Source organism: Trichomycterus rosablanca, chromosome 6 (genome assembly GCF_030014385.1).
Source record: "Trichomycterus rosablanca isolate fTriRos1 chromosome 6, fTriRos1.hap1, whole genome shotgun sequence".
NCBI classification, from domain to species: domain Eukaryota; kingdom Metazoa; phylum Chordata; class Actinopteri; order Siluriformes; family Trichomycteridae; genus Trichomycterus; species Trichomycterus rosablanca.
In genome coordinates this window covers 330,001-357,500 of record NC_085993.1, presented here as the reverse complement: position 1 = coordinate 357,500, position 27,500 = coordinate 330,001, and the positions used below count along the sequence as shown (strand labels likewise).

Sequence of the window (27,500 nt, the reverse complement as noted above, 5' to 3'; positions counted from 1 at the left end):
GTGTGGTCGAGTGTGAGCAACAATTCAGCTAAAAACACTTGACATGAACTAGAAGCTGCTGGAATCACAGGTACCACTGTCCACAGCCAAACAAGCTTTACACAGGCATGGGCGATATAGCTCAAGCTTCATCACACACTCATCACACAATCACGATCATCACACTCCCACAGACGACAGTTTCTGACACTTGTAATAAATGTAAACAGTTTAAGAGTGAATCTTTCTGAACTGTTCCAGTCTGATATCGTGATATATCAGTAAAACTCCAGTAAATTATTCAGAGATTATATTGAGATGTTTCAGGGTTTAAATTCACACCAAAATATTTGTTGACTAAAATATTAAATCCTGTTTAATACGAGAATTTTCAAACAGTTTCCTCACTTTATTTTAACTCTAATTACAAAGAATAAAAAACCGCTGCTTTCACATCATCACATAAAAATCTTCTTCCTCTTAAAGCTTCTTTCAGCCTCCAAACAGGTGGAGATCAGATGGAGCTAAATCAGGACTACAAGCGTCTCTCAGACACGAGTGATTACTACAGAACAGAACCAAACAGAACCAAACAGAACAGAACCAGAACAGAACCAGAACAGAACCAAACAGAACAGAACCAGAACAGAACCAAACAGAACAGAACCAGAACAGAACCAAACAGAACAGAACCAGAACAGAACCAAACAGAACAGAACCAGAACAGAACCAAACAGAACAGAACCAGAACAGAACCAAACAGAACAGAACCAGAACAGAACCAAACAGAACAAACACGAGTGATTCCTCCTCCTCCACCCTCACCGAGCAGAACCACAATATACACGTGAGGAAACTTACTGAAGATCCCTCGTATTATTTATTATTACTGCTGTATATAATATTAATTAATTCTGGATATTATTTATATATTATAAATGATAAAATAAACTCAGCTGGAGTTTTTTTACTGGAGACTAAATCAGGACCATTTTAAAACTAATGAACAGCATTTTACAATCCAAACACCCAGAACTGTATAAAATAATAGAAATTCAGAATTAAATGTTCTATTGTGATATTTGGAAAATTTCCAGACTAATTTTTTTACATTTTAATAAAACAGGAAAGATTTTTCACCACATTTTAAATTCCTGGAATAAAAGTTTACAGTTTTTAAACCGACCCTGATTATTGTTGGAACTGTGTGTGTAACGTCTTCTCTTTTACTGCTTTATTGGGACGAGTGTTAAAGCTTTAGAGAAATGAGTGAGTTAGCTCGTAACCTGAGCAGACGTGCAGCGTTAGAACTCATTAGCAATGTTAGTTAGTTAGTTAGTTAGTTAGTTAGTTAGTTAGCATACAAGCTAAGGAAAGCAACTGCGCTGTTGCACGACTAATTTTTGTTGCACGATTCAGTATCAGCTCACGACGAGTAAACAAACTCCGCTCATCGTTACTCATTAGCACTAATCATGCCATGCTAATTCATTTAGCGTGATGATACAGTGTTAGCCGCGTCTCCTCGGTCTCCTGCGACGGCTAAACGTTTTCCTCGTCTGTTTTCTCAGCTTCCTGGTTCAGCGCTGATTTCTCCGTTAGCTCTGTTTCCTGCGCCTCCTCCCGCGCCTCCTGTTTGAGCTGCTCCTGCTGTTTGAGCTGCACCTCTCCGTTCTCCTGCAGCGCCGCTTCCTCTTCCTGCTCCTCCACCACCGGTTTGCTAATGGATAAGATCTCACGGAGCTCCGGGGACATGAAGTACGGCCGCTCGGACGAGCCGTCGTTCCTCTCCAGATCCTCACCTTCACGTTTAAGGGTCAGAGGTTTAGTACGGGCGCAGAGAAGCCGTCACAGGCGAGGAAACAGAAGAGAGAAAAGAGAGAGACGGGAAGAGAAGGATTAGCATGGAAGCTAAGTGTTAGCATTGTTTAGGAAACGTGGAAGTAACAAGAGAAGCAACAGAACTGAAGTTTGTTCCTGATCACGTGAACATAAATAAAGTTCTGTGGTCAGAAAAGGTGAAGGATCTAAACCCAACATCACTGCACCTCCTGTAAAGCGTGCTGGTGGTAGTATCATGATCTGATGCTGGTTTGTGTCCATTAGAACTGATGAATTGAAACACAGTGAACAGAAATGAAAATAGTGAATGTGCAGCAACAGTTTAGGGAAGGTCCTGTCCTGTTCCAGCATGAACATCTATAAAGACATGAAGAGAAACTCCAGCACCCTGCTCACAGCCCTGAGCTCAAACCACTGGAAGACATTCAGGATGAATTGGGACACCAGCTGCAGGCCGTACCAGACCTCACAAATATAAGGTACAAACTCTACACGTGTGTGTGTGTGTGTGTGTATGTGTGTGTATATGTCAGTGTGTGTGTGTGTTTGTGTATGTGTGTGTGTATGTGTGTGTATGTCAGTGTGTGTGTGTATGTGTGTGAGTGTGTATGTGTGTGTATATGTCAGTGTGTGTGTGTGTTTGTGTGTGAGTGTGTGTGTGTGTTTGTGTATGTGTGTTTGTGTGTGTGTGTGTGTTGGTACTTACAGAAGCAGAGGAACAGGGTGTCGACACACATGGCATAAACACTGAAGAACCCGTGAGCAATCAGGTACGAACCGAGTACCACCGTCTACACACACACACACACACACACACACACACACACACACACACACACACACACACACACACACACACAGGGCTTCAGTAACTAAATCTGAACCATTCATAGTTGCCTTACGTTGTACCTATAAACCTTTATAGGTGGTTTACATTATTATGACATCACAATAATACTTATGACATTGCAACATTAGTTATGACATCACAATATCTATATTATGACATCACAATATTAGTTATGACATCACAATATCTATATTATGACATCACTATATTAGTTATGACATAGCAACATTAGTTATGACATCACAATATTAGTTACGACATCACCATATCTCCTGTATGCTAACAGCCTGTTGCTGTAACTGAAGGTCTGAGGTCGGTTCTCACCAGGATTGGAACCCAGTAGTAGTTGAGAGCCGGAGCTGCGTCCTCCACCACCCTCACCTTCCCCGTGAAGAAGATGAAGGAGCAGATTCCTAACACATACACACACACAGCAGTTCATCATCACAACCGAATCCCGCCAAAACCGCTCAAACGCACCACGAGCATCAGCGCCGGCGCTCACCTACGACCCCCACGATCAGCAGCTTCCCCAGGAACAGCAGGAAGTCCGTCACCTGATCCAGCACCGCCACCCTGAGACATAACCACACCCCAAACAGACCTGCTCATTTAACGAGCCCGTGGATCCCCTAAAGTCTGTACATGTGAATGTGATGAGTGTTCTTACCGCACGATGTTCCTCATCAGGAGGAAGAAAGCATCCTTGGCTGAGGTGCAGAAGTTTTTGCCATAAATGGCGACCTACAAAACACACCAGGGTTCATACGGAGATCCGTATAGCGCACGGAGAGTCACACTTTATCCCCCGTCTCTGTGCAGCGCCGCCGATCAGCCAGCAGAGGGCGTAACTGCAGCAGTCATGAGGAATCCCCTCCACCGGAGGATCGACGGCGCTGCACAGAGACCCTCTAAACTCGAACAAATCAGGATAATCAGAGAGGATTCTGGGATACCATGATGTACGCGTTCCTGTTGATGAACTTGATGCATTTCTCCAGACACCAGAAGCAGCACTTCAGACAGCTCAGTATGAACCTGGTAACCCTGTTCTCAGCTCCTGCACCAGAAGAGAATGGACACCAGGGTGAATAAACAGAGCAGCTTAAGATACCGGACCTGTAATCTGAAGGTCACTGAAGGTCCTGAACCAGTCGACAGAACGGTCCGGACGCTAAACGTTTACAGCGATAATTCAGTCTAACATATGAGCGAACAGAGGCGCTGTTTCAGCTGCTGAGCTGAAGGGCTGCGTCTCAAACCTCATACTGTTTATATACTGTACAGAGTGGTTATTATCGTTACTATTCATTCAGTTATCATGGTCAGGGTCACAGTGGGTCTGATTCACTCAGTGCAAGGCAGGAAACACACACAGACAAACACACACATATACACACACACATATATACAGGGGTTGGACAAAATAACTGAAACACCTGTCATTTTAGTGTGGGAGGTTTCATGGCTAAATTGGACCAGTCTGGTGGCCAATCTTCATTAATTGCACATTGCACCAGTAAGAGCAGAGTGTGAAGGTTCAATTAGCAGGGTAAGAGCACAGTTTTGCTCAAAATATTGCAATGCACACAACATTATGGGTGACATACCAGAGTTCAAAAGAGGACAAATTGTTGGTGCACGTCTTGCTGGCGCATCTGTGACCAAGACAGCAAGTCTTTGTGATGTATCAAGAGCCACGGTATCCAGGGTAATGTCAGCATACCACCAAGAAGGACAAACCACATCCAACAGGATTAACTGTGGACGCAAGAGGAAGCTGTCTGAAAGGGATGTTCGGGTGCTAACCCGGATCGTATCCAAAAAACATAAAACCACGGCTGCCCAAATCACGGCAGAATTAAATGTGCACCTCGACTCTCCTGTTTCCACCAGAACTGTCCGTCGGGAGCTCCACAGGGTCGATATACACGGCCGGGCTGCTATAGCCAAACCTTTGGTCACTCGTGCCGATGCCAAACGTCGGTTTCAATGGTGCAAGGAGCGCAAATCTTGGGCTGTGGACAATGTGAAACATGTATTGTTCTCTGATGAGTCCACCTTTACTGTTTTCCCCACATCCGGGAGAGTTACGGTGTGGAGAAGCCCCAAAGAAGCGTACCACCCAGACTGTTGCATGCCCAGAGTGAAGCATGGGGGTGGATCAGTGATGGTTTGGGCTGCCATATCATGGCATTCCCTTGGCCCAATACTTGTGCTAGATGGGCGCGTCACTACCAAGGACTACCGAACCATTTTGGAGGACCATGTGCATCCAATGGCGGTGCCGTGTATGTCAGGATGACAATGCACCAATACACACAGCAAGACTGGTGAAAGATTGGTTTGATGAACATGAAAGTGAAGTTGAACATCTCCCATGGCCTGCACAGTCACCAGATCTAAATATTATTGAGCCACTTTGGGGTATTCTGGAGAAGCGAGTCAGGAAACGTTTTCCTCCACCAGCATCACGTAGTGACCTGGCCACTATCCTGCAAGAAGAATGGCTTAAAATCCCTCTGACCACTGTGCAGGACTTGTATATGTCATTTCCAAGACGAATTGACGCTGTATTGGCCGCAAAAGGAGGCCCTACACCATACTAATAAATTATTGTGGTCTAAAACCAGGTGTTTCAGTTATTTTGTCCAACCCCTGTATATATATATATATATATATAAACACATACACACACATCACACATTCATACATAGACACATACATATACACACACACATATACACACACACACATATACAGTATATATATATATATATATATATACAGTGTATCACAAAAGTGAGTACACCCCTCACATTTCTGCAAATATTTGATTATATCTTTTCATGGGACAACACTATAGACATGAAACTTGGATATAACTTAGAGTAGTCAGTGTACAGCTTGTATAGCAGTTTAGATTTACTGTCTTCTGAAAATAACTCAACACACAGCCATTAATGTCTAAATAGCTGGCAACATAAGTGAGTACACCCCACAGTGAACATGTCCAAATTGTGCCCAAATGTGTCGTTGTCCCTCCCTGGTGTCATGTGTCAAGGTCCCAGGTGTAAATGGGGAGCAGGGCTGTTAAATTTGGTGTTTTGGGTACAATTCTCTCATACTGGCCGCTGGATATTCAACATGGCACCTCATGGCAAAGAACTCTCTGAGGATGTGAGAAATAGAATTGTTGCTCTCCACAAAGATGGCCTGGGCTATAAGAAGATTGCTAACACCCTGAAACTGAGCTACAGCATGGTGGCCAAGGTCATACAGCGGTTTTCCAGGACAGGTTCCACTCGGAACAGGCTTCGCCAGGGTCGACCAAAGAAGTTGAGTCCACATGTTCGGCGTCATATCCAGAGGTTGGCTTTAAAAAATAGACACATGAGTGCTGCCAGCATTGCTGCAGAGGTTGAAGACGTGGGAGGTCAGCCTGTCAGTGCTCAGACCATACGCCGCACACTGCATCAACTCGGTCTGCATGGTCGTCATCCCAGAAGGAAGCTGACGCACAAGAAAGCCAGCAAACAGTTTGCTGAAGACAAGCAGTCCAAGAACATGGATTACTGGAATGCCCTGTGGTCTGACGAGACCAAGATAAACTTGTTTGGCTCAGATGGTGTCCAGCATGTGTGGCGGCGCCCTGGTGAGAAGTACCAAGACAACTGTATCTTGCCTACAGTCAAGCATGGTGGTGGTAGCATCATGGTCTTGGGCTGCATGAGTGTTGCTGGCACTGGGGAGCTGCAGTTCATTGAGGGAAACATGAATTCCAACATGTACTGTGACATTCTGAAACAGAGCATGATCCCCTCCCTTCGAAAACTGGGCCTCATGGCAGTTTTCCAACAGGATAACGACCCCAAACACAACCTCCAAGATGACAACTGCCTTGCTGAGGAAGCTGAAGGTAAAGGTGATGGACTAAACCCAATTGAGCACCTGTGGCGCATCCTCAAGTGGAAGGTGGAGGAGTTCAAGGTGTCTAACATCCACCAGCTCCGTGATGTCATCATGGAGGAGTGGAAGAGGATTCCAGTAGCAACCTGTGCAGCTCTGGTGAATTCCATGCCCAGGAGGGTTAAGACAGTGCTAATAATGGTGGTCACACAAAATATTGACACTTTGGGCACAATTTGGACATGTTCACTGTGGGGTGTACTCACTTATGTTGCCAGCCATTTAGACATTAATGGCTGTGTGTTGAGTTATTTTCAGAAGACAGTAAATCTACACTGCTATACAAGCTGTACACTGACTACTCTAAGTTATATCCAAGTTTCATGTCTATAGTGTTGTCCCATGAAAAGATATAATGAAATATTTGCAGAAATGTGAGGGGTGTACTCACTTTTGTGATACACTGTATATATATATATATAAACACATACACACACATATACACACACACACACATTCATACATAGACACATACATATACACACACGAACACACACACATATATATATACAGTGGGGTCAAAAAGTATTTAGTCAGCCACTGATTGTGCAGGTTCTCCTACTTAGAAAGATGAGAGAGGTGTGTAATTTTCATCATAGCTACACTTCAACTATGAGAGACAAAATGAGAAAAAAAATCCAGGAAATCACATTGTAGGATTTTTAAAGAATTTATTTGTAAATTATGGTGGAAAATAAGTATTTGGTCACCCACAAACAAGCAAGATTTCTGGCTCTCACAGACCTGTAACTTCTTCTTTAAGAAGCTCTTCTGTCCTCCTCCAAACTCAACCATGGCCAAGACCAAAGAGCTGTCGAAGGACACCAGGAAGAAAATTGTAGACCTGCACCAGGCTGGGAAGAGTGAATCTACAATAGGCAAGCAGGTCGGTGTGAATAAATCAACTGTGGGAGCAATTGTAAGAAAATGGAAGACATACAAGACCATTGATAATCTCCCTTGGAGTCAAGATCTCATCCCGTGGGGTCAAAATGATCATGAGAACGGTGAGCAAAAATCCCAGAACTACATGGAGGGACCTGATGAATGACCTGCAGAGAGCTGGGACCAAAGTAACAAAGGCTACCATCGGTAACACACTACGCCGAGAGGAACTCAAATCCTGCAGTGCCAGGCGTGTCCCCCTGCTTAAGCCAGTACATGTCCAGGCCCATCTGAAGTTTGCCAGAGAGCATATGGATGATCCAGAAGAGGATTGGGAGAATATCATGTGGTCAGATGAAACCAAAATGGAACTTTTTGGTAAAAACTCAACTCGTCGTGTTTGGAGGAAGAAGAAGAACCCAAGAACACCATACCTACTGTGAAGCATGGGGGTGGAAACATCATGCTTTGGGGCTGTTTTTCTGCAGAGGGGACAGGACGACTGATCCGTGTTAAGGGAAGAATGAACGGGGTCGTGTATCGTGAGATTTTAAGCCAAAACCTCCTTCCATCAGTGAGAGCATTGAAGATGGAACGTGGCTGGGTCTTCCAGCATGACAATGATCCCAAACACACCGCTCGGGCAACAAAGGAGTGGCTCCGTAAAAAGCATTTCAAGGTCCTGGAGTGGCCTAGCCAGTCTCCAGACCTCAACCCCATAGAAAATGTGTGGAGTCCGTGTTGCCCAGCGACAGCCCCAAAACATCACTGCTCTAGAGGAGATCTGCATGGAGGAATGGGCCAAAATACCAGCTACAGTGTGTGCAGACCTGGTGAAGACTTACAGGAAACGTTTCACCTCTGTCATTGCCAACAAAGGTCATGTTACAAAGTATTGAGTTGAACTTTTGTTATTGACCAAATACTTATTTTCCACCATAATTTACAAATAAATTCTTTAAAAATCCTACAATGTGATTTCCTGGATTTTTTTTCTCATTTTGTCTCTCATAGTTGAAGTGTAGCTATGATGAAAATTACAGACCTCTCTCATCTTTCTAAGTAGGAGAACCTGCACAATCAGTGGCTGACTAAATACTTTTTGACCCCACTGTATATATATATACACATATACACAGGACCCAGACCCCTCCACCTGGGATTCGAACCCGGGACCTTCTTGCAACCACCTGACCCGCCCTGTTATTGTTACTATGATCTGATTGGTTGATTAATGAACTGGTTGAGGAGAGAACACGACCCACCTCTCAGTTTGTGCTCCAGATATTCCAGACTGACTCTGATGACCTGAACCACGGCCAGAACCAGAGACCCAAACGCCACCGAGCCCGTGTGGTACCTGAGACATACCCCATTCCCTCATTACTCCTGATCAGTGATTATTAATCTGAGCCGTGTGTGCTGGGGCTGAACACACCTGAGCGTACGCCGCAGAGAGCTGAACACAGGGCATGCTGGGATATCGTCCGGTTTCTTGAAGGCCCAGTAATATGAGGCGAAGGTTCCGGCCAGCGTGACCTGACCCAGCGCCACCACGAAGTTCAAACACCAGAAGAAGAGGAAGAGGTTGTAGAACTGGAACACCAGCAGGTATCTGTGGTAGAGCGTCTCACCGCCGTAAAACGCAAACAAACACTCGGCGTCGGGGCAGGAGAGAGAAACGTTTGAGCTGTTAAACGTCTGAGAGAGAAAAGAATAAAACATCAGAAACACACACACAAACACACACACACACACACACACTCCAGATCTACAGCATCAATGTTTTATGGGATCATAGATAAACCAGAAGGGGGCGCTCAGGAGGCGCAGTGGTAAAACACACTAGCACACCAGTGCTGACATCTCAAACTTATGAGTTCAAATCTCAGCTCTGCACCCAGCGACTACACGCCGATACAGGGGCGCCGATACTGATAATTACAGCTCATGTGTGACTGTAATTATTATTATTGTTAGATTTATTATTTTATTATTATTATTTATTATGATTTTTTATTAATATTAGCATTATTATTATTTACTATTATTACTAGTAGTAGTATCGTTATTATTATTATTTGTTATTATTATTTATTATAATTTATTATTATTATTAGTATCGTTATTATTTATTCTTATTATTTATTATTATTTATTATCATTATTATTTATTATTATTATTTATTTTCATTATTAATTATTATTATTATTATTTATTATTATTACTATTTATTATTATTATTATTTATTATAATATTGTTTAATATTGTTATTAATTATTATTATTATTTAATATTATTATTTATTATTATTATTATTTATTTTTAATTAATTTATTTTTATTATTTATTATTTATTATTATTATTATCATTGTTATTTATTTTTTATTATTATTTATTATTATTATTATTATTAATTACATTACAGTAATTGTATAGTGTACAAGTCAGTGATTGTATACCATGGATCAGTCAGTGATTGTATACAGTGTATAAGTCAGTGATTGTATACAGTGAATCAGTCAGTGATTGTATATCCTGGATCAGTCGGTGATTGTACACAGTGGATCAGTCAGTGATTGTATAAAGTGTATCAGTCAGTGATTGTACACAAGTGGATCAGTAGGTGATTGTATACCCTAGATCAGTCAGTGATTGTATATCCTGGATCAGTCAGTGATTGCACACAGTGGATCAGTCAGTGATTGTATACAGTGGATCAGTCAGTGATTGTATACCCTGGTACTCACCTCAGGGTTGCAGGTTGATCTGGAGTACTCACACTCGGTGGTGTTGAAGATTTTGTAAACCGCCTCGTTGGAGGTGGAGAGGAAACTACAGACGCTCGTTAAGGAAGACGAGGACGGAGCATCAACATTACCCACAATGCACTGCAGATACCAGGATCTGAGAGAGAACCTACCAAAGAATCTGCTGCATAAAGAAGAAAGTGAAATAACGCGCTGGTGTGTACTGTAGGAGGCGCCGTTACTCCCGCTCAGCTTCACTAACTGTGTAGTGCTAATCACAGAACTACATTTCCCATGATGCATCTGCAACCACAGCGTTCCTCACCCTAACCCTGGTCAGGTACGCCCTCTTTCCAAAATAATGTGGACACCCCTCATAAATAATGCTGACAGGGGTTTAATATAACGTACATGCTTCCAGCTGTGTAGCAGTAGTTTAGGGAAGGACCACCCCAGGTTCAGCCTGACTGTAGCTCTGTTATGGTGTGAGGAGAAACTCCTGCTCAGAGCTGGAACCCTGAACCCAGAAGAGAGGTACAACACGTCCAACCCTGAGGAGACCGGACTACAGCAGCAGAATAACACGGCCCCTCCACCCCAGGGGCCCCTCCACCCCAGGGGCCCCTCCACCCCACTCATGTGATCACAGAGCCGCTGTGAAGCGCGGTGGTGGTGGATACACAGCAGTGACGGCCCAGTACGCGATCACCAGCACCAGCAGGAGGAAGGTTAGTAACGGGTAGAAGAGTGATGACATCACATGAGCCACCGCCCTAAAACACACACACACACACACACACACGGAGCAGCAGGACTGGGGTCAGGTCTGATTTAAGTAAACATTATGTGTGTGTGTGTGTGTATGTGTGTGTGTGTGTGTGTGTGTGTGTGTGTAAGTGTGTGTGTGTAGATGTGTGTATGTTTGTGTGTGTAATTGTGTGTGTAGGTGTGTGTGTGTGTGTGTGTATGTGTGTGTGTGTGTGTGTGTAAGTGTGTGTGTGTATGTGTGTGTGTGTGTGTGTAAGTGTGTGTGTGTAGATGTGTGTATGTTTGTGTGTGTAATTGTGTGTGTAGGTGTGTGTGTGTAAGTGTGTGTGTGTGTAAGTGTGTGTGTGTGTGTATGTGTAAGTGTGTGTGTATGTGTGTGTGTGTGTGTGTAAGTGTGTGTATGTGTGTGTGTGTGTGTGTATGTGTGTGTGTGTGTGTGTATGTGTAGATGTGTGTATGTTTGTGTGTGTAATTGTGTGTGCAGGTGTGCGTGTGTTTTTGTGAAAAGTCAGGACTTGAATCAGAAAACACACCCACACTATCAGGACCTCGGCGCATGTTAGGACCTAAAATGAGGTCCTGATTTTTCTGACCACGCTATCGTGTTCAGCATGCTCTAAAACGTATCTGCTCTGAGTTTTTTTGATGTCCTAAAATTTCTCTCGGGCCTGAAACAGACTGGGGTGTGGGTGTAGCACTTTTGGCTCACGAGTGTGCACGCCAACTAGTGGACACTCGAAGAAGTTTTACCCCACTTCAAGATGGCGGCTCTTCCTGACGTCACGAAATAACGCTTGCAATACACAGTGTTAGCAGGCTACCCTGCATTAGCATATCAGGCTATGCTTTAGCGCGAATTAAGGAAAAGATAAACATAGCACAGACATATTCTTGTCTTTAAATGTGAACCAATAGACTATTAATCTAAGCAAATAAGCGACACTAACACCAGCACTTTACTTTTATGAAAACATCAAATAAATTCATACATTAAAACACATGTACAGTATATAACTTGTGTATATCATTTTGTGTAGCCAACACACTGACATTTTGCACACACACACACGCGCGCACATATGGATATAGATCGCTCTTTATCTTTTACCTTAGTGCGGTGTGGTTTAAAATTAATTTAGGTTGAGGAGTCAACTTTAGTGATTCCAAAGGCAGGAGTCGGAATCGACTCCTGCAAACTGATACATGCTGGTGAATGGAAGTCACTGGAAGAGTCAACTCGATTGATTCAAGCGGCAGAGTCGAGAGTTGGAGTCGAATCCTAAAAACTGAATCGTTTTGGATGAAGGTGAATTTTCCCGGGAAAATGACGTCATCGTTTGTGATTTTGGGACAGTGTACTGTGTTCTCTGGTGAGTACAAACGAGTTTGTGTTTTAAATGTTTTAAAACGGCATAATTTACATTAGTGTTTCGTTTTGTTTTATTAATTACAAAGAAATATAAGGTGTTAGGACTGTTTAAAAGAGTGGAAACAGCATACTGTGTGCTCACTTAGCGTTATAGAAAGAAAGGAGAGAAAACGCTCAATGTAAAACAAAGTTATACAAATTGTGTTAAAAATGGAGGAGACAAAAATGTTGTAAAGGAATGAAGACAAAATGGTATATAGAAAGTGAGAAGGAGAATATCAGTCAGTGATGTAGGAGAGGAACATGTGGATTAAAAGGCCTGAGTAAAGCACACAGTAAGAGAAGGGACTTTAAACATGTATTTAAACTTGAAACATGTAAGTGGAACATGTACAGAGAGGGTAGTGGATTAAAGGCCTAAATAAAGCACACAGTAAAAGTTTTTTAATTTAAGGATATCTATTTTTATTTCAAATTGAAACACTATTTGAGGGTAATAGGAAATAAGGCAGGTTATAATAAATATTATAAGCATGTGCAAGAACAGGGCCTGAACCTTGCAAATTTGATGCTTAATCTTTATGCCCTGTCAGGTCTGTAATACAGTAATTTGTGTTCACTGTTTGTTCAGTAAATGTAATGCATGTTTACTGGGGTTCAGAGTGTACTTCTGTACTCACATCATCAATAAGGATAAAGGGAGGCATATTTATTTCATAATTGTACAGTACACTAAGTGGTTAGATTTATTTGGTCATGAATAAGTATGTTATAAATTATATTTTTAATGCATTTCTTTTAATTCATAGCTTCAAGTTGGATTCTGTATGGATGTACGATGTCAAGAAAAACTAGGCGAAGCCCCACAAAAGATGCTGTTGAACACATTCTTTCAGGCACAGATAAACCATGGTTTGAAGAGAGATTTATTAACGAGTATAAAGGTAGGTCTAATTTTTCTACAGTAGTTTTGCAGTATTATTTTAGTCTCTTTCTTTTAAGTAGTGTTTAATCAACTAAATGATAGTTAAACTGTTTTTTTCTTAGAGTAAATAATGTTTGTTTTTTATGCTAGGCAGGGGAGTATTTGCCCTTGTGCTTATTGAAAAAGGAAGCTTTGTCCTCGAATATCGGGGGGACCTTATTTCGCAACAGGAGTCCTTTGAAAGACAAAGAAGATACTCAGAAAAACAAAATAGTCTTTTTTAAACAGTCAGTAAACGGAGGTCCTGAAAATGACTTTCTTAGACACTTTTTGGGGTGAAGGCTGATTTTCTACTTCAAGTGTACAAGGTCCTGATAATGTCATTACCAGAAAGTATGTGTGTGTCGAGTCCTGATATTGTAGCTTAGCGTATATGAAATAGAACGCATTAAAATTAAACCATATTTTGGTTATAAATTGTGTTTTGTGACAATAGATTGGTGTTATTAATGCTACTGTAATGTATTCATGTCTTATTTCATTCTAACTTTATAGGAAAAGACAAAAACCAGCAAGTCACCTGCTGAACCTGACTGTTCTGATGGGCAGAGAGGAGAAATCAGAGCGGTGAAGGTAAACATGCATTATTTAAACACAGTGTAAACACACAAAATGTAAATGATTTTACCTTAATAAACACTTTAAACCAGTTAAACAGTCAGTAAACGGAGGTCCTGAAAATGACTTTCTTAGACACTTTTTGGGGTGAAGGCTGATTTTCTACTTCAAGTCTACAAGGTCCTGATAATGTCATTACCAGAAAGTGTGTGTGTGTCGAGTCCTGATATTGTAGCTTAGCATAATTAAAATCCAATTTAAAAAATCAATCTTCTATTTTGTTCATAATAAGTTTTATATTTTGTAATTTGATGTTCAGTTTAAATATCTTTCTTCTATTAGAATGTAAATGATGATCTTCAGACCGTAAAGAGCAGTGACATATTTGATCACGATTCTTTTTTGGATACTGATGAGAGGGAAGACCTGACTAAAGCAGAGGTAAAATTGTTGTTTCTACCTAGTGGTAATACCAGACATCCCAAGTTGCAAAAACTCATTTCCGGGAGGTACCCCCGGACCACGCCCCCTTGGACCCCTTACAGTACTGTAACAGTATACAGTCTAAGCAATTGAGGGTTAAGGGCCTTGCTCAAGGGCCCAACAGTGGCAACCTGGCAGTGGTGGTGCTTGAACCGGCAACCTTCTGGTTACTAGTCCAGTACCTTAACCACTAGGCTACAACTGCCCTATATAAATACATAAATAAAAAAATTTAAAAAAGGTAAAAAACCCTCTCGCACACATCAAAGGACATGGGTGATAACAGAACTTTTAGAAACTGCTTACAGAGCTACTTAGCTACAGTGGGGTCAAAAAGTATTTAGTCAGCCACTGATTGTGCAGGTTCTCCTACTTAGAAAGATGAGAGAGGTGTGTAATTTTCATCATAGCTACACTTCAACTATGAGAGACTAAATGAGAAAAAAAAATCCAGGAAATCACATTGTAGGATTTTTAAAGAATTTATTTGTAAATTATGGTGGAAAATAAGTATTTGGTCAATAACAAACAAGCAAGATTTCTGGCTCTCACAGACCTGTAACTTCTTCTTTAAGAAGCTCTTCTGTCCTCCACTCGTTACCTGTATTAATGGCACCTGTTTGACCTCATTATCTGTATAAAAGACACCCGTCCACAGCCTCAAACAGTCAGACTCCAAACTCAACCATGACCAAGACCAAAGAGCTGTCGAAGGACACCAGGAAGAAAATTGTAGACCTGCACCAGGCTGGGAAGAGTGAATCTACAATAGGCAAGCAGGTTGGTGTGAATAAATCAACTGTGGGAGCAATTGTAAGAAAATGGAAGACATACAAGACCGTTGATAATCTCCCTTGGGGTCAAGATCTCATCCCGTGGGGTCAAAATGATCATGAGAACGGTGAGCAAAAATCCCAGAACTACATGGAGGGACCTGATGAATGACCTGCAGAGAGCTGGGACCAAAGTAACAAAGGCTACCATCGGTAACACACTACGTTGAGAGGGACTCAAATCCTGCAGTGCCAGGCGTGTCCCCCTGCTTAAGCCAGTACATGTCCAGGCCCATCTGAAGTTTGCCAGAGAGCATATGGATGATCCAGAAGAGGATTGGGAGAATATCATGTGGTCAGATGAAACCAAAATGGAACTTTTTTGGTAAAAACTCAACTCGTCGTGTTTGGAGGAAGAAGAAGAACCCAAGAACACCATACCTACTGTGAAGCATGGGGGTGGAAACATCATGCTTTGGGGCTGTTTTTCTGCAAAGGGGACAGGACGACTGATCCGTGTTAAGGGAAGAATGAACGGGGTCGTGTATCGTGAGATTTTAAGCCAAAACCTCCTTCCATCAGTGAGAGCATTGAAGATGGAACGTGGCTGGGTCTTCCAGCATGACGATGATCCCAAACACACCGCTCGGGCAATGAAGGAGTGGCTCCGTAAAAAGCATTTCAAGGTCCTGGAGTGGCCTAGCCAGTCTCCAGACCTCAACCCCATAGAAAATGTGTGGAGTCCGTGTTGCCCAGCGACAGCCCCAAAACATCACTGCTCTAGAGGAGATCTGCATGGAGGAATGGGCCAAAATAGCAGCTACAGTGTGTGCAAACCTGGTGAAGACTTACAGGAAACGTTTCACCTCTGTCATTGCCAACAAAGGTTATGTTACAAAGTATTGAGTTGAAATTTTGTTATTGACCAAATACTTATTTTCCACCATAATTTACAAATAAATTCTTTAATGTGATTTCCTGGATTTTTTTTTCTCATTTTGTCTCTCATAGTTGAAGTGTAGCTATGATGAAAATTACAGACCTCTCTCATCTTTCTAAGTAGGAGAACCTGCACAATCAGTGGCTGACTAAATACTTTTTGGCCCCACTGTACATCTTTAGTGCCATGTCCAAACTTAACCAGCTGTCGCATGGAACCTAACACTGACATTCCTGCTGGAATGTTATGATCTATAGTGTCCAATGCTGCACCTAAATTTAACAGAACAAGAAATAATTTATTTCTTCCCTAAAAGCTGTTACTTTGGAGGTAGGGCGGCATGGTGGCTAAGTGGGTGGCACTGTCGCCTCACAGCAAGAAGGTCCTGGGTTTGAACCCCAGGTGGGGCGGTCCGGGTCCTTTCTGTGTGGAGTTTTCATGTTCTCTCCGTGTCTGCGTGGGTTTCCTCCAGGTGCTCCGGGTTTCCTCCCACAGTCCAAAGACGTGCATGTGAGGTGAATTGGAGACACTAAATTGTCCATGAGTGTGTGTAATATAACCTTGTGAACTGATGAACCTTGTGTACTGAGTAACTACCGTTTTTGTCATGAATGTAACCAAAGTATAAAACATGACATTTACATTTTAGGCATTTAGCAGACGCTTATAGAGAGAGAGAGAGAGATTCTTTATTGATCCTTTGCAGGAAATTTCTTTGTTATAGCAGCTCAGACAACAACAACCTCTTGTATACATACAACATTAACTTACAGTGTAAAACAAGCAATAAGATAAAAATGTACAGTATGGTACTATATACAGTGTATCACAAAAGTGAGTACACCCCTCACATTTCTGCAGATATTTAAGTATATCTTTTCATGGGACAACACTGACAAAATGACACTTTGACACAATAAAAAGTAGTCTGTGTGCAGCTTATATAACAGTGTAAATGTATTCTTCCCTCAAAATAACTCAATATACAGCCATTAATGTCTAAACCACCGGCAACAAAAGTGAGTACACCCCTTAGTGAAAGTTCCTGAAGTGTCAATATTTTGTGTGGCCACCATTATTTCCCAGAACTGCCTTAACTCTCCTGGGCATGGAGTTTACCAGAGCTTCACAGGTTGCCACTGGAATGCTTTTCCACTCCTCCATGACGACATCACGGAGCTGGCGGATATTCGAGACTTTGCGCTCCTCCACCTTCCGCTTGAGGATGCCCCAAAGATGTTCTATTGGGTTTAGGTCTGGAGACATGCTTGGCCAGTCCATCACCTTTACCCTCAGCCTCTTCAATAAAGCAGTGGTCGTCTTAGAGGTGTGTTTGGGGTCATTATCATGCTGGAACACTGCCCTGCGACCCAGTTTCCGGAGGGAGGGGATCATGCTCTGCTTCAGTATTTCACAGAACATATTGGAGTTCATGTGTCCCTCAATGAAATGTAACTCCCCAACACCTGCTGCACTCATGCAGCCCCAGACCATGGCATTCCCACCACCATGCTTGACTGTAGGCATGACACACTTATCTTTGTACTCCTCACCTGATTGCCACCACACATGCTTGAGACCATCTGAACCAAACAAATTAATCTTGGTCTCATCAGACCATAGGACATGGTTCCAGTAATCCATGTCCTTTGTTGACATGTCTTCAGCAAACTGTTTGCTGGCTTTCTTGTGTAGAGACTTCAGAAGAGGCTTCCTTCTGGGGTGACAGCCATGCAGACCAATTTGATGTAGTGTGCGGCGTATGGTCTGAGCACTGACAGGCTGACCCCCCACCTTTTCAATCTCTGCAGCAATGCTGACAGCACTCCTGCACCTATCTTTCAAAGACAGCAGTTGGATGTGACGCTGAGCACGTGCACTCAGCTTCTTTGGACGACCAACGCGAGGTCTGTTCTGAGTGGACCCTGCTCTTTTAAAACGCTGGATGATCTTGGCCACTGTGCTGCAGCTCAGTTTCAGGGTGTTGGCAATCTTCTTTTAGCCTTGGCCATCTTCATGTAGCGCAACAATTCATCTTTTAAGATCCTCAGAGAGTTCTTTGCCATGAGGTGCCATGTTGGAACTTTCAGTGACCAGTATGAGAGAGTGTGAGAGCTGTACTACTAAATTGAACACACCTGCTCCCTATGCACACCTGAGACCTAGTAACACTAACGAGTCACATGACATTTTGGAGGGAAAATGACAAGCAGTGCTCAATTTGGACATTTAGGGGTGTAGTCTCTTAGGGGTGTACTCACTTTTGTTGCCGGTGGTTTAGACATTAATGGCTGTATATTGAGTTATTTTGAGGGAAGAATAAATTTACACTGTTATATAAGCTGCACACAGACTACTTTTCATTGTGTCAAAGTGTCATTTTGTCAGTGTTGTCCCATGAAAAGATATACTTAAATATCTGCAGAAATGTGAGGGGTGTACTCACTTTTGTGATACACTGTACATGTAAACTTTTTTATGGTGTATGCATAGCATACAAAATTAGTATTTATTGAGGTATGTAACCATTGGTTTAATGGTGCATGCATAGCATACAGAAGTAGGTATTTCTTATAAATGGTTTATTTGGATTATTGTGAATTGTTAAACAGTCTGATAGCAGTTATAAGAAAGGATTTTCTGTAGCGTTCAGTCCTGCATTTAGTCAAGTCAGTCAAGTCAACTTTATTTATACAATAGACATTGTCTCAAAGCAACTTTACAAAATCCAGGACCAACAGATACAAAAACCCCTGTTGAGCAAGCCGAGGGCGACTGTGGCAAGGAAAACCCCCTGAAAATTACAGGAAGAAACCTTGAGAGGAACCAGACTCAGCAGGGCCCATCCTTCTTGGGCATTTAGGAGGAGTCAGTGACTGATCTGTGACTGAAGGTGCTCTGTCGAAACACCTCCAGGGAGTGAAGTGGGTGTGAATGGTTTTTGATAATTGAGTTAAGCTTTGTGAGCATTCTTAACTCTGCTACCTGCTGAACTGAGTCCTGTTCAGACCCCACTATGGAGCTGGCCTTTTTGATCTGGTTGTTTATTCGGTTTGTGTCCATTGTTCTAGCACTCTCACCCCAGCAAACCACTCCAAAGAAAAGAGCACTGGCCACCACAGACTGATAAAAGGTGCACAAAGGGGGCCTACTGATGTTAAAAGATTTCAGCCTTCTTAAGAAGTACAGTCTGCTCTGCCCCTTTTTGTACACCGTCTCCATGTGTGTAGACCAGTCCAGCTTGTTGTCCAGCTGAACTCCAAGGTACCTGTAGCTGGGTACAAGTTCCACCTCAGTTCCTAGGATAGTAACTGGCTCAGGATCCCTCCTCCTCCTTCTAAAGTCCACCACCATCTCTTTGGTTTTTGTGATGTTTAGTTGTAGGTGGTTGTTGCTACACCAGTCCACAAAGTCCTTAACCGTGCCCCTGTATTCCTGCTCACATCCTGCTCTAATACAACCCACGACTGCTGAATCATCTGAAAACTTCTGAAGAAAACAGTTGTCGGAGTTATATTGAAAGTCCGATGTATACAGCGTAAACAGGAAAGGCGACAGGACTGTTCCTTGTGGGGCCCCCATACTGCTCAAGGTTTTTACAGAGACACAGTTTTTAAGTTGCACAAACTGTGGTCTAGAAGATAGATAGTCCAAAACCAAGGAGACTAGAGCTGGTTCCACATTCATCTTCAGCATCTTTTCACCTAGCCGTGCAGGTTGTACAGTCCCTGACAGAAGTTCTGTCGCTTATCCATGTTGTGGAAACAAAAGCTTATAACCTGACTTTAAATTCATCCATTGGTTTTAGAAATGCCTCCTATGAAAGCTGAAACCCTCCCAAATGAGGTTTAATTTACGAAAATAAATTTGCTTCACTGCAGAAATATTGATCATTTAATGAACACAGAAAGGTCAGATTTTGGCAAGACAAAAGTTTTGTCGCCCACAGAAAGTAATGTGAAAATCAAACAAATAATTTACTTCAAATACAAAGATATGTTTCATAACATTGGTGAATGAAGTTGTGGTGCTATTAGAGCCATATTTAATATTTTGTGTGACTTCCATGAGCTTTAAGGACTGCATCCATGCGGTTCGACAATGATTCATACAATTTATTGATGAAGTCATCAGGAATAGCAAAGAATGCAGTCTTACATGCCTTGGTTTTGTCTTCCAAGCTTCCTCTTTCATCCTACCCCAAACATGCTCAATGATGTTCATGTCTGGTGACTGGGCTGGCCAGTCCTGGAGCACCTTGATCTTCTTTGCCTTGAGGAACTTTGATGTAGAGATGGATGTATGAGATGGAGCACCATCCTGCTGCAAAATTTGACCCCTTTTATGATTGGGAATGTAAGAGGGGGCTAATACTTCTTGATATTTTAGGCTATTGATATTGCCTTCCACCTTGCAAATGTTTCGCATACCCCCATACTGAATGTAACCCCAGACCATGATCTTTCCACCACCAAACTTAACAGTTTTCTGGGTGAATCTTGGATCCATACGGGCTCCAGTAGGTCTCCTGCAGTATTTGCGGTGGCTGTGGTGTAATTCAACTGAAGATTCATCTGAGAAATCCACCTTCTGCCACTTTTCCAGCGTCCATCCGTTTAGCAGGCTGTGGGCCTTTTGTTTAGTGCTGGCTTCTGGGCACTGATTCGACCATGGAGGCCATTTCGAGACAGAATCCTACAAACTGTTCTAGTTGACACAGGGACTTGAGGTGACCAGGCCTGGTGGAGCTCTGCTGCAGTGGAAGAGGGGCTGGCTTTGGATTTTCTAACCAACAAACGTTCCTCCTTAGCAGTTGTCTTGCGGGGTATGCTGGACCTGGGCTTGTCAAAAACATCTCCAGTCTCTTCAAATCTTTTTTTAATTCTTTGTACTTGACGCTGAGACACATTAAAGGTGCCAGCCACCTCTGCAGTGGATCTGGTCTTCAGCCTCTTGATAATCAAGGCTTTGGTCGCAGGGTGGATTTTTGGCATGTTGTCAGAGGTGAAGTTGCAGTTCAAGTGAAGGTCTGGGGTGCTGGGGTTCTTTTTATACACACCCACTAATTAACCGATCAATTAGTGAGCACAGGTGAGGCTGTAAACTAGGATTGGGTGCATTATATGACAAGGCGACAAAACTTTTGTCTGGCCAAAATCTGACCTTTCTGTGTTCATTAAATGATCAATATTTCTGCAGTGAAGCTAATTTATTTTCGTAAATTAAACCTCATTTGGGAGGGTTTCAGCTTTCATATGAGTCATTTCTAAAACCAATGGATGAATTTAAAGTCAGGTTATAAGCTTTTGTTTCCACAACAGGGATAAGCGACAGAACTTCTGTCAGGGACTGTAAAGTATTGAAGGCACATGAAAAATCGAAAAACATAATCCTCACAGTAGTGTCCACACTGTCCAGATGAGCATGAGCCCTCTGTAACGTATAGATGAGAGCATCATCCACGCCGATGTTTTGTTGGTAGGCGAACTGTAGAGGATCCATGTGTTCCTTCACTCTGGGTCTGATGTGAGCAAGGACTAGTCTCTCTAGCGACTTCATAACATGTGAAGTAAGGGCGACAGGCCTGTAGTCGTTGGGATTTGTTGGGTGTCTCTTTTTGGGAACGGGAACCAAGCAGGAAGTTTTCCACAGAGTGGGGATCCTCTGTAGACGCAAGCTCAGGTTGAAAAGGTGTGTGAAAATGCCACAAAGCTGACTGGAACAAATCCTCAACAGCCTGGGGCAGATTCCGTCAGGTCCAGCTGCTTTTCCCTGCTTAAGTCGATCCAGTTTTCACTTGATATGGTTTAAGTGTTAATGATGGTTACTGATGACAAGGTGGCATTGTGTGCAACAGGTAGAAGGCATTGTGAGGTAGATTGTTCAAATCTGTTGAAGAACAAATTCAGGTCCTCAGCTGTGCCCTGGTCACCATCAAGCAGCCCTCCTTCCTTCTGTTTCAAACCAGTGATCTTTCTCATGCCATTCCAGACCTGACGCACTCCTTCCTGTTGTAACTGTTGTTCTACTCTCTGTTTGTAGGCTTGTTTCCCCTCCTTAATCTCCAACTTCAGTTGTTTTTGAAGTATCTTTGCCTTTTCGCCCTCCTTTTTATAATTTTATCCAAAGCGACTTACACAATGAGCTGAACACGATGAGCAATTGAGGGTTAAGGGCCTTGCTCAGGGACCCAACAGTGGCAACTTGGTGGTGGTGGGGCTTGAACCGGCAACCTTCTGTTTACTAGTCCAGTACCTTAACCACTGAGCTATCACTGAGCATGACATTTAAATCATAATAAACAAACAAACTTTGCAAAATTGTTAGTTAGTCAAATTTCGTGGGGACCTACAATAAACTGCTCTCTTCAAAGCCATCAACCGATTTTTTTATTCCTCATTAGATTTAGGTCAGGACCAGGTCAGTGAAGGATAAGATCTGAAAGGTGATTGGTTGTACCTGAGCAACTTAAAAATGGTTACTCTAATGGACTGATTACTTATTCATGCAAGGTTAATAGTTTGTGTTATAATGTGTAAATACAGTTAAAAAAGTAAGACATTTTTATTGTCATGGTATGATGTGAGAAAAGAAAATAATTTGAATAGGGTATAATGTTTTTTATAGGCACTGCAAATTAAGTCCATATTAATACGATAGTAACAAAGCACACATTTCCTTTATCAGGTATCCTGAAGGACAGGAAAAAGTGGAGCAATGAAGAAGTAAATGCTGTTGAGAAACATCTTCTGACATTTATTCCAAGTTGTCGGGTCCCTATAAAGAGAGACTGTGTCTCATGCATCATTGCTGAACCACATGCACTCAGAAATCGAGACTGGACAGCTGTTAAATACTATGTCAAAAACAGAATTACCACTCTTAAAAGAAAGCACTGTTTCTAAAGTACTGTGTAAAAGACTTTAATTACATTTTAGTGGTCACTGCAGTAATTGTAGTACCACAATTACAGGCTGTAGTCCATCTGTTTCCATGTTAGTCCCTTTTACTCTGTTTTCTAATGGTCAGGACCACCACAAGACCAAAGTAAAATTTATTTACAATGAAGCATTGTCTCAAAGCAGCTTTACAATTTCCTATTACAATTACGAGGACAGAGCAGGTATTATTTAGGTGGTGGATCATTCTTAGCACTGCAGTGTCACTGACATGGTGGTGGTGTGTTAGTGTGTGTAGTGTTGCTACGAGTGGATCAGACACAGCAGAGCTGCTGGAGTTTTTTTACGTGGCCTACAGCATTTTAGTTGGTGAACTATTTTCAGTCCAGCAGTGACACTGAGGTGTTTAAAAACTTCAGCAGCGCTGCTGTGTCTGATCCCATCATACCAGCACAACACACACTAACACACCACCGCCATGTCAGTGTCACTGCAGTGCTGAGAATCATCCACCACCTAAATAATACCTGCTCTGTAGTGGTACTGAAAGTTACAGAACAGAGTAAAGGGGATTAAGAAAGAGAGAAACAGATGGACAACAGTCTGTAATAGTGGAACTACAAAGGGCAGTGACCAATAAAACAAATAAAAAAACAGAATATTAAATGAAAAACATAAAATGCCCAAGACTTTGGCACAGTACAGCACATCTGTTGATGTTTATTTGCACTTTTATGTCGTGTTCAGATATGTTTCTGTTTTATACAGTGAGGAAAATAAGTATTTGATACACTGCTGATTTTGCAACTTTTCCCACCTACAAAGAATGGAGAGGTCTGTAATTTTTATCGTAGAGACACTTCAACTGTAAGAGACAGAATCTAAAAAATAAAAAAAATCCAGAAAATCACATTGTATGATTTTTAAATAATTAATTTTCATTTTATTGCATGAAATAAGTATTTGATACAATGGAAAAACAGAAGTTAATATTTGGTACAGAAACCTTTACAGAGGTCAGACATTTCCTGTAGTTCTTGACCAAGTTTGCACACACTGCAGCAGGGATTTTGGCCCACTCCTCCATACAGATCTTCTCCAGATCTTTCAGGTTTCGGGGCTGTCACTGGGCAACATTAAGTTTAAGCTGCCTCCAAAGATTTTCTATTGGGTTCAGGTCTGGAGACTGACTAGGCCACTCAAGGACCTTGAAATGCTTCTAACGGTGCCACTCCTTAGTTGCGGGTCATTGTCATGCTGGAAGACCCAGCCACGACCCATCTTCAATGCTCTTACTGAAGGAAGGAGGTTGTTGGCCAAAATCTCACTTTCCACGACCCCAATCCATCCTCCCTTCAATACGGTGCAGTCGTCCTGTCCCCTTCACAGAAAAGTACCCCCAAAATATGATGTTTCCACCCCCATGCTTCACGGTTGGGACAGGTTGTACTCATCCTCCTTCTTCCTCCAAACACAGAGAGTGGAGTTGATACCAAAAAGCTCTATTTTGGTCTCATCTGACCACATGACCTTCTCCCATGCCTCCTCTGGATCATCCAGATGGTCATTGGCGAACTTTAAACGGGCCTGGACATGTGCTGGCGTGAGCAGGGGGACCTTGCGTGCCCTGCAGGATTTTAATCCATGGTGGCGTAGTGTGTTACTAACGGTAATCTTTGAGACTGTGGTCCCAGCTCTCTTCAGGTCATTGACCAGGTCCTACCGTGTGGTTCTGGGCTGATTCCTGACCTTTCTCAGGATCATCCTTACCCCACGAGGTGAGATCTTGCATGGAGCAGCAGACCGAGGAAGATTGACAGTCATCTTGTGTTTCTTCCATTTTCTAATAATTGCGCCAACAGTTGTTGCCTTCTCACCAAGCTGCTTGCTATTGTCCTGTAGCCCATCCCAGCCTTGTGCAGGTCTACAATTTTGTCCCTGGTGTCCTTAGACAGCTCTTTGGTCTTGGCCATAGTAAGGAGGTTGGAGTGTGATTGATTGAGTGTGTGGACAGGTGTCTTTTATACAGGTAACGAGTTCAAACAGGTGCAATAAATACAGGTAATGAGTGCAGAATAGGAGGAGCTTCTTAAAGAAAAACTAACAGGTCTGTGAGAGCCAGAATTCTTGCTGGTTGGTAGGTGATCAATTACTTATTTCATACAATAAAATGAAAATTAATTATTTAAAAATCATACAATGTGATTATCTGGATTTTTTTTTTAGATTGTGTCTCTCACAGTTGAAGTGTCCCTACGAGAAAAATTACAGGTCTCTCCAGTCTTTGTAGGTGGGAAAACTTGCAAAATCAGCAGTGATCAAATACTTATTTTCTTCACTATATATTAGCACATCTGTTGACATTTTGTTTGCACTTTTATATCGTGTTTAGATAATTCTGTTTTATAAATCTATGCATACTACAATGTTGATAGTCTAAATGATGAGCAGCTTTGTTAAAAGCAGTCAATATGTCTGTTACTCTCGTCATGCTGAATGGTGATGTCTTTTACATGTTTATAAAAGGCACTATATTAAAAACTCTGTTTTAAATCATAAGTATTTAGTTGTTTTGTTTTTTATAATAAGAACAAGCTGTGTCTTAATCGTACTCTATTAATTGTTGTCGATGTAGTCCTGAGTTTTCTTTATGTCCCAAATATGTTAGTAGTAACTGACTTTAAAGTGTGTGTGCTTTTATGTCCTAAAAATGAACATAAACCAGAAATTAAGTCCTAAAATTTAACATAAACCTGAAAAATATAAAATTTTTAAAAAAGTAAAAAAATTAAAAAATCAACAGACAGAGATGATATGTGAGCTAAATAAATCCAAAAAATAGTCTTATTTTGTTTCCAGGACCTTTAGAAAGGCAGGTCCTGATATGACTGCGGTTTCTCTTACGTCCCCATTTTTCACATAAACGCGTATGTGTGTGTGTGTGTAGATGTGTGTGTGTGTGTGTGTAAGTGTGTGTGTGTGTGTGTATGTGTGTGTGTGTAGATGTGTGTATGTTTGTGTGTGTAATTGTGTGTGTGTGTGTGTAAGTGTGTGTGTGTAGATGTGTGTGTGTGTGTGTGTAAGTGTGTGTGTGTATGTGTGTGTATGTGTGTGTGTGTAAGTGTGTGTGTAGATGTGTGTGTGTGTGTAAGTGTGTGTGTGTGTGTGTGTGTGTATGTGTGTAAGTGTAAGTGTGTGTGTGTGTATGTGTGTGTGTGTGTGTGTGTGTAGATGTGTGTGTCTGTATTTAGGGGTGTGCTTGTGTGTGTGTGTGTGTGTGTGTGTGTGTGTAGGTGTGTGTGTGTGTGTGTGTAGATGTGTGTATAGGTGTGTATGTTTGTGTGTGTAATTGTGTGTGTAGGTGTGTAAGTGTGTGTAGGTGTGTATCAGTGTGTGTGTAGGTGTGTGTAAGTGTGTGTAGGTGTGTATAGGTGTAAGTGTGTAGGTGTGTATCTGTGTGTGTGGGTGTGTGTGTAGGTGTGTATAGGTGTGTGTAGGTGTGTGTATAGGTGTGTATAGGTGTGTGTGTGTGTGTGTAGGTGTGTGTGTGTGTGTGTGTAGATGTGTGTATAGGTGTGTATGTTTGTGTGTGTAATTGTGTGTGTAGGTGTGTATCAGTGTGTGTGTAGGTGTTTGTGTAGGTGTGTGTAAGTGTGTGTAGGTGTGTGTGTGTGTAAGTGTGTAGGTGTGTATCTGTGTGTGTAGGTGTGTGTGTAGGTGTGTATAGGTGTGTGTGTGTGTGTGTGTGTAGGTGTGTATAGGTGTGTGTATAGGTGTTTGTGTGTGTAGGTGTGTGTGTGTGTGTGTGTGTGTGTGTGTGTGTGTGTGTGCTTACTTGCTAGCCTCTTTGATGAGTGAAATAGCGATGAGGAGTCTTTTCCTGAGGAAGATGAGGAGGAGGAGGACAACCAACTCCACGATACACAGAATGATCACTAAGAGACACACACACACACACACACACACACACCTTCATCATCTTCATCATCAATTACAGTGTATGGCCAAAAGTATGTGGACACCTGACCATGATAATGTTCCAGTGCAGGACACTGAAGTTCCTCATCAAGGTCCATGTCTTTTAGCACAGGGACATAGTCAGGGCCTTCCCTAAACTGTTTACACAGAGCTATAAGTATTTTATACATCTGTTAGCGATGTGTGTGTGTGAAACACATGAACCTAGGTATTAGGAGGGTGTCCACATACTTTTGGCCGTATAGTGTATGATCAGTAGTATCAGACAGTGACGGCGTACGGAGGAGCACACTACACTCTCTGTATTCCTCTGTATTCGTGAGGGCTCCGTCTGATTCTGTGTGGTGTGTAGTGAACAGGGAGTGATTTGGGACACAGCCCGGCGTGTGACTCTGTGAAGTGCACTGTGTGGTGTGTAGTGAACAGGGAGTGATTTGGGACACAGCCCGGCGGATGAACGAGTGAATGA

At 42.2% G+C, this 27,500-nt stretch overlaps 1 protein-coding gene across 4 annotated transcripts in view; it reads right to left on the bottom strand.

The window, feature by feature from the left end:
• Nucleotides 1-27,500, bottom strand: part of slc44a2 (solute carrier family 44 member 2 (CTL2 blood group)) — a 46,778-nt gene that overhangs the window by 1,861 nt on the left and 17,417 nt on the right. For 2 of the 4 annotated variants that reach the window (XM_062997196.1, XM_062997195.1), the window contains 11 exons: nucleotides 26,889-26,988; nucleotides 10,959-11,051; nucleotides 10,279-10,363; nucleotides 8,964-9,226; nucleotides 8,791-8,885; nucleotides 3,628-3,731; nucleotides 3,342-3,415; nucleotides 3,177-3,247; nucleotides 2,996-3,084; nucleotides 2,528-2,612; nucleotides 1,393-1,781 (listed from right to left, as the gene is read on the bottom strand). In XM_062997196.1, the coding sequence (XP_062853266.1) occupies nucleotides 1,522-1,781; nucleotides 2,528-2,612; nucleotides 2,996-3,084; nucleotides 3,177-3,247; nucleotides 3,342-3,415; nucleotides 3,628-3,731; nucleotides 8,791-8,885; nucleotides 8,964-9,226; nucleotides 10,279-10,363; nucleotides 10,959-11,051; nucleotides 26,889-26,988 (1,319 nt within the window). In that variant the 3' untranslated portion in view covers nucleotides 1,393-1,521. Of the gene's footprint in view, nucleotides 1-1,392; nucleotides 1,782-2,527; nucleotides 2,613-2,995; nucleotides 3,085-3,176; nucleotides 3,248-3,341; nucleotides 3,416-3,627; nucleotides 3,732-8,790; nucleotides 8,886-8,963; nucleotides 9,227-10,278; nucleotides 10,364-10,958; nucleotides 11,052-26,888; nucleotides 26,989-27,500 lie in introns of those variants that run through there. The other 2 variants (XM_062997198.1, XM_062997197.1) reach the window with 1 other exon arrangement.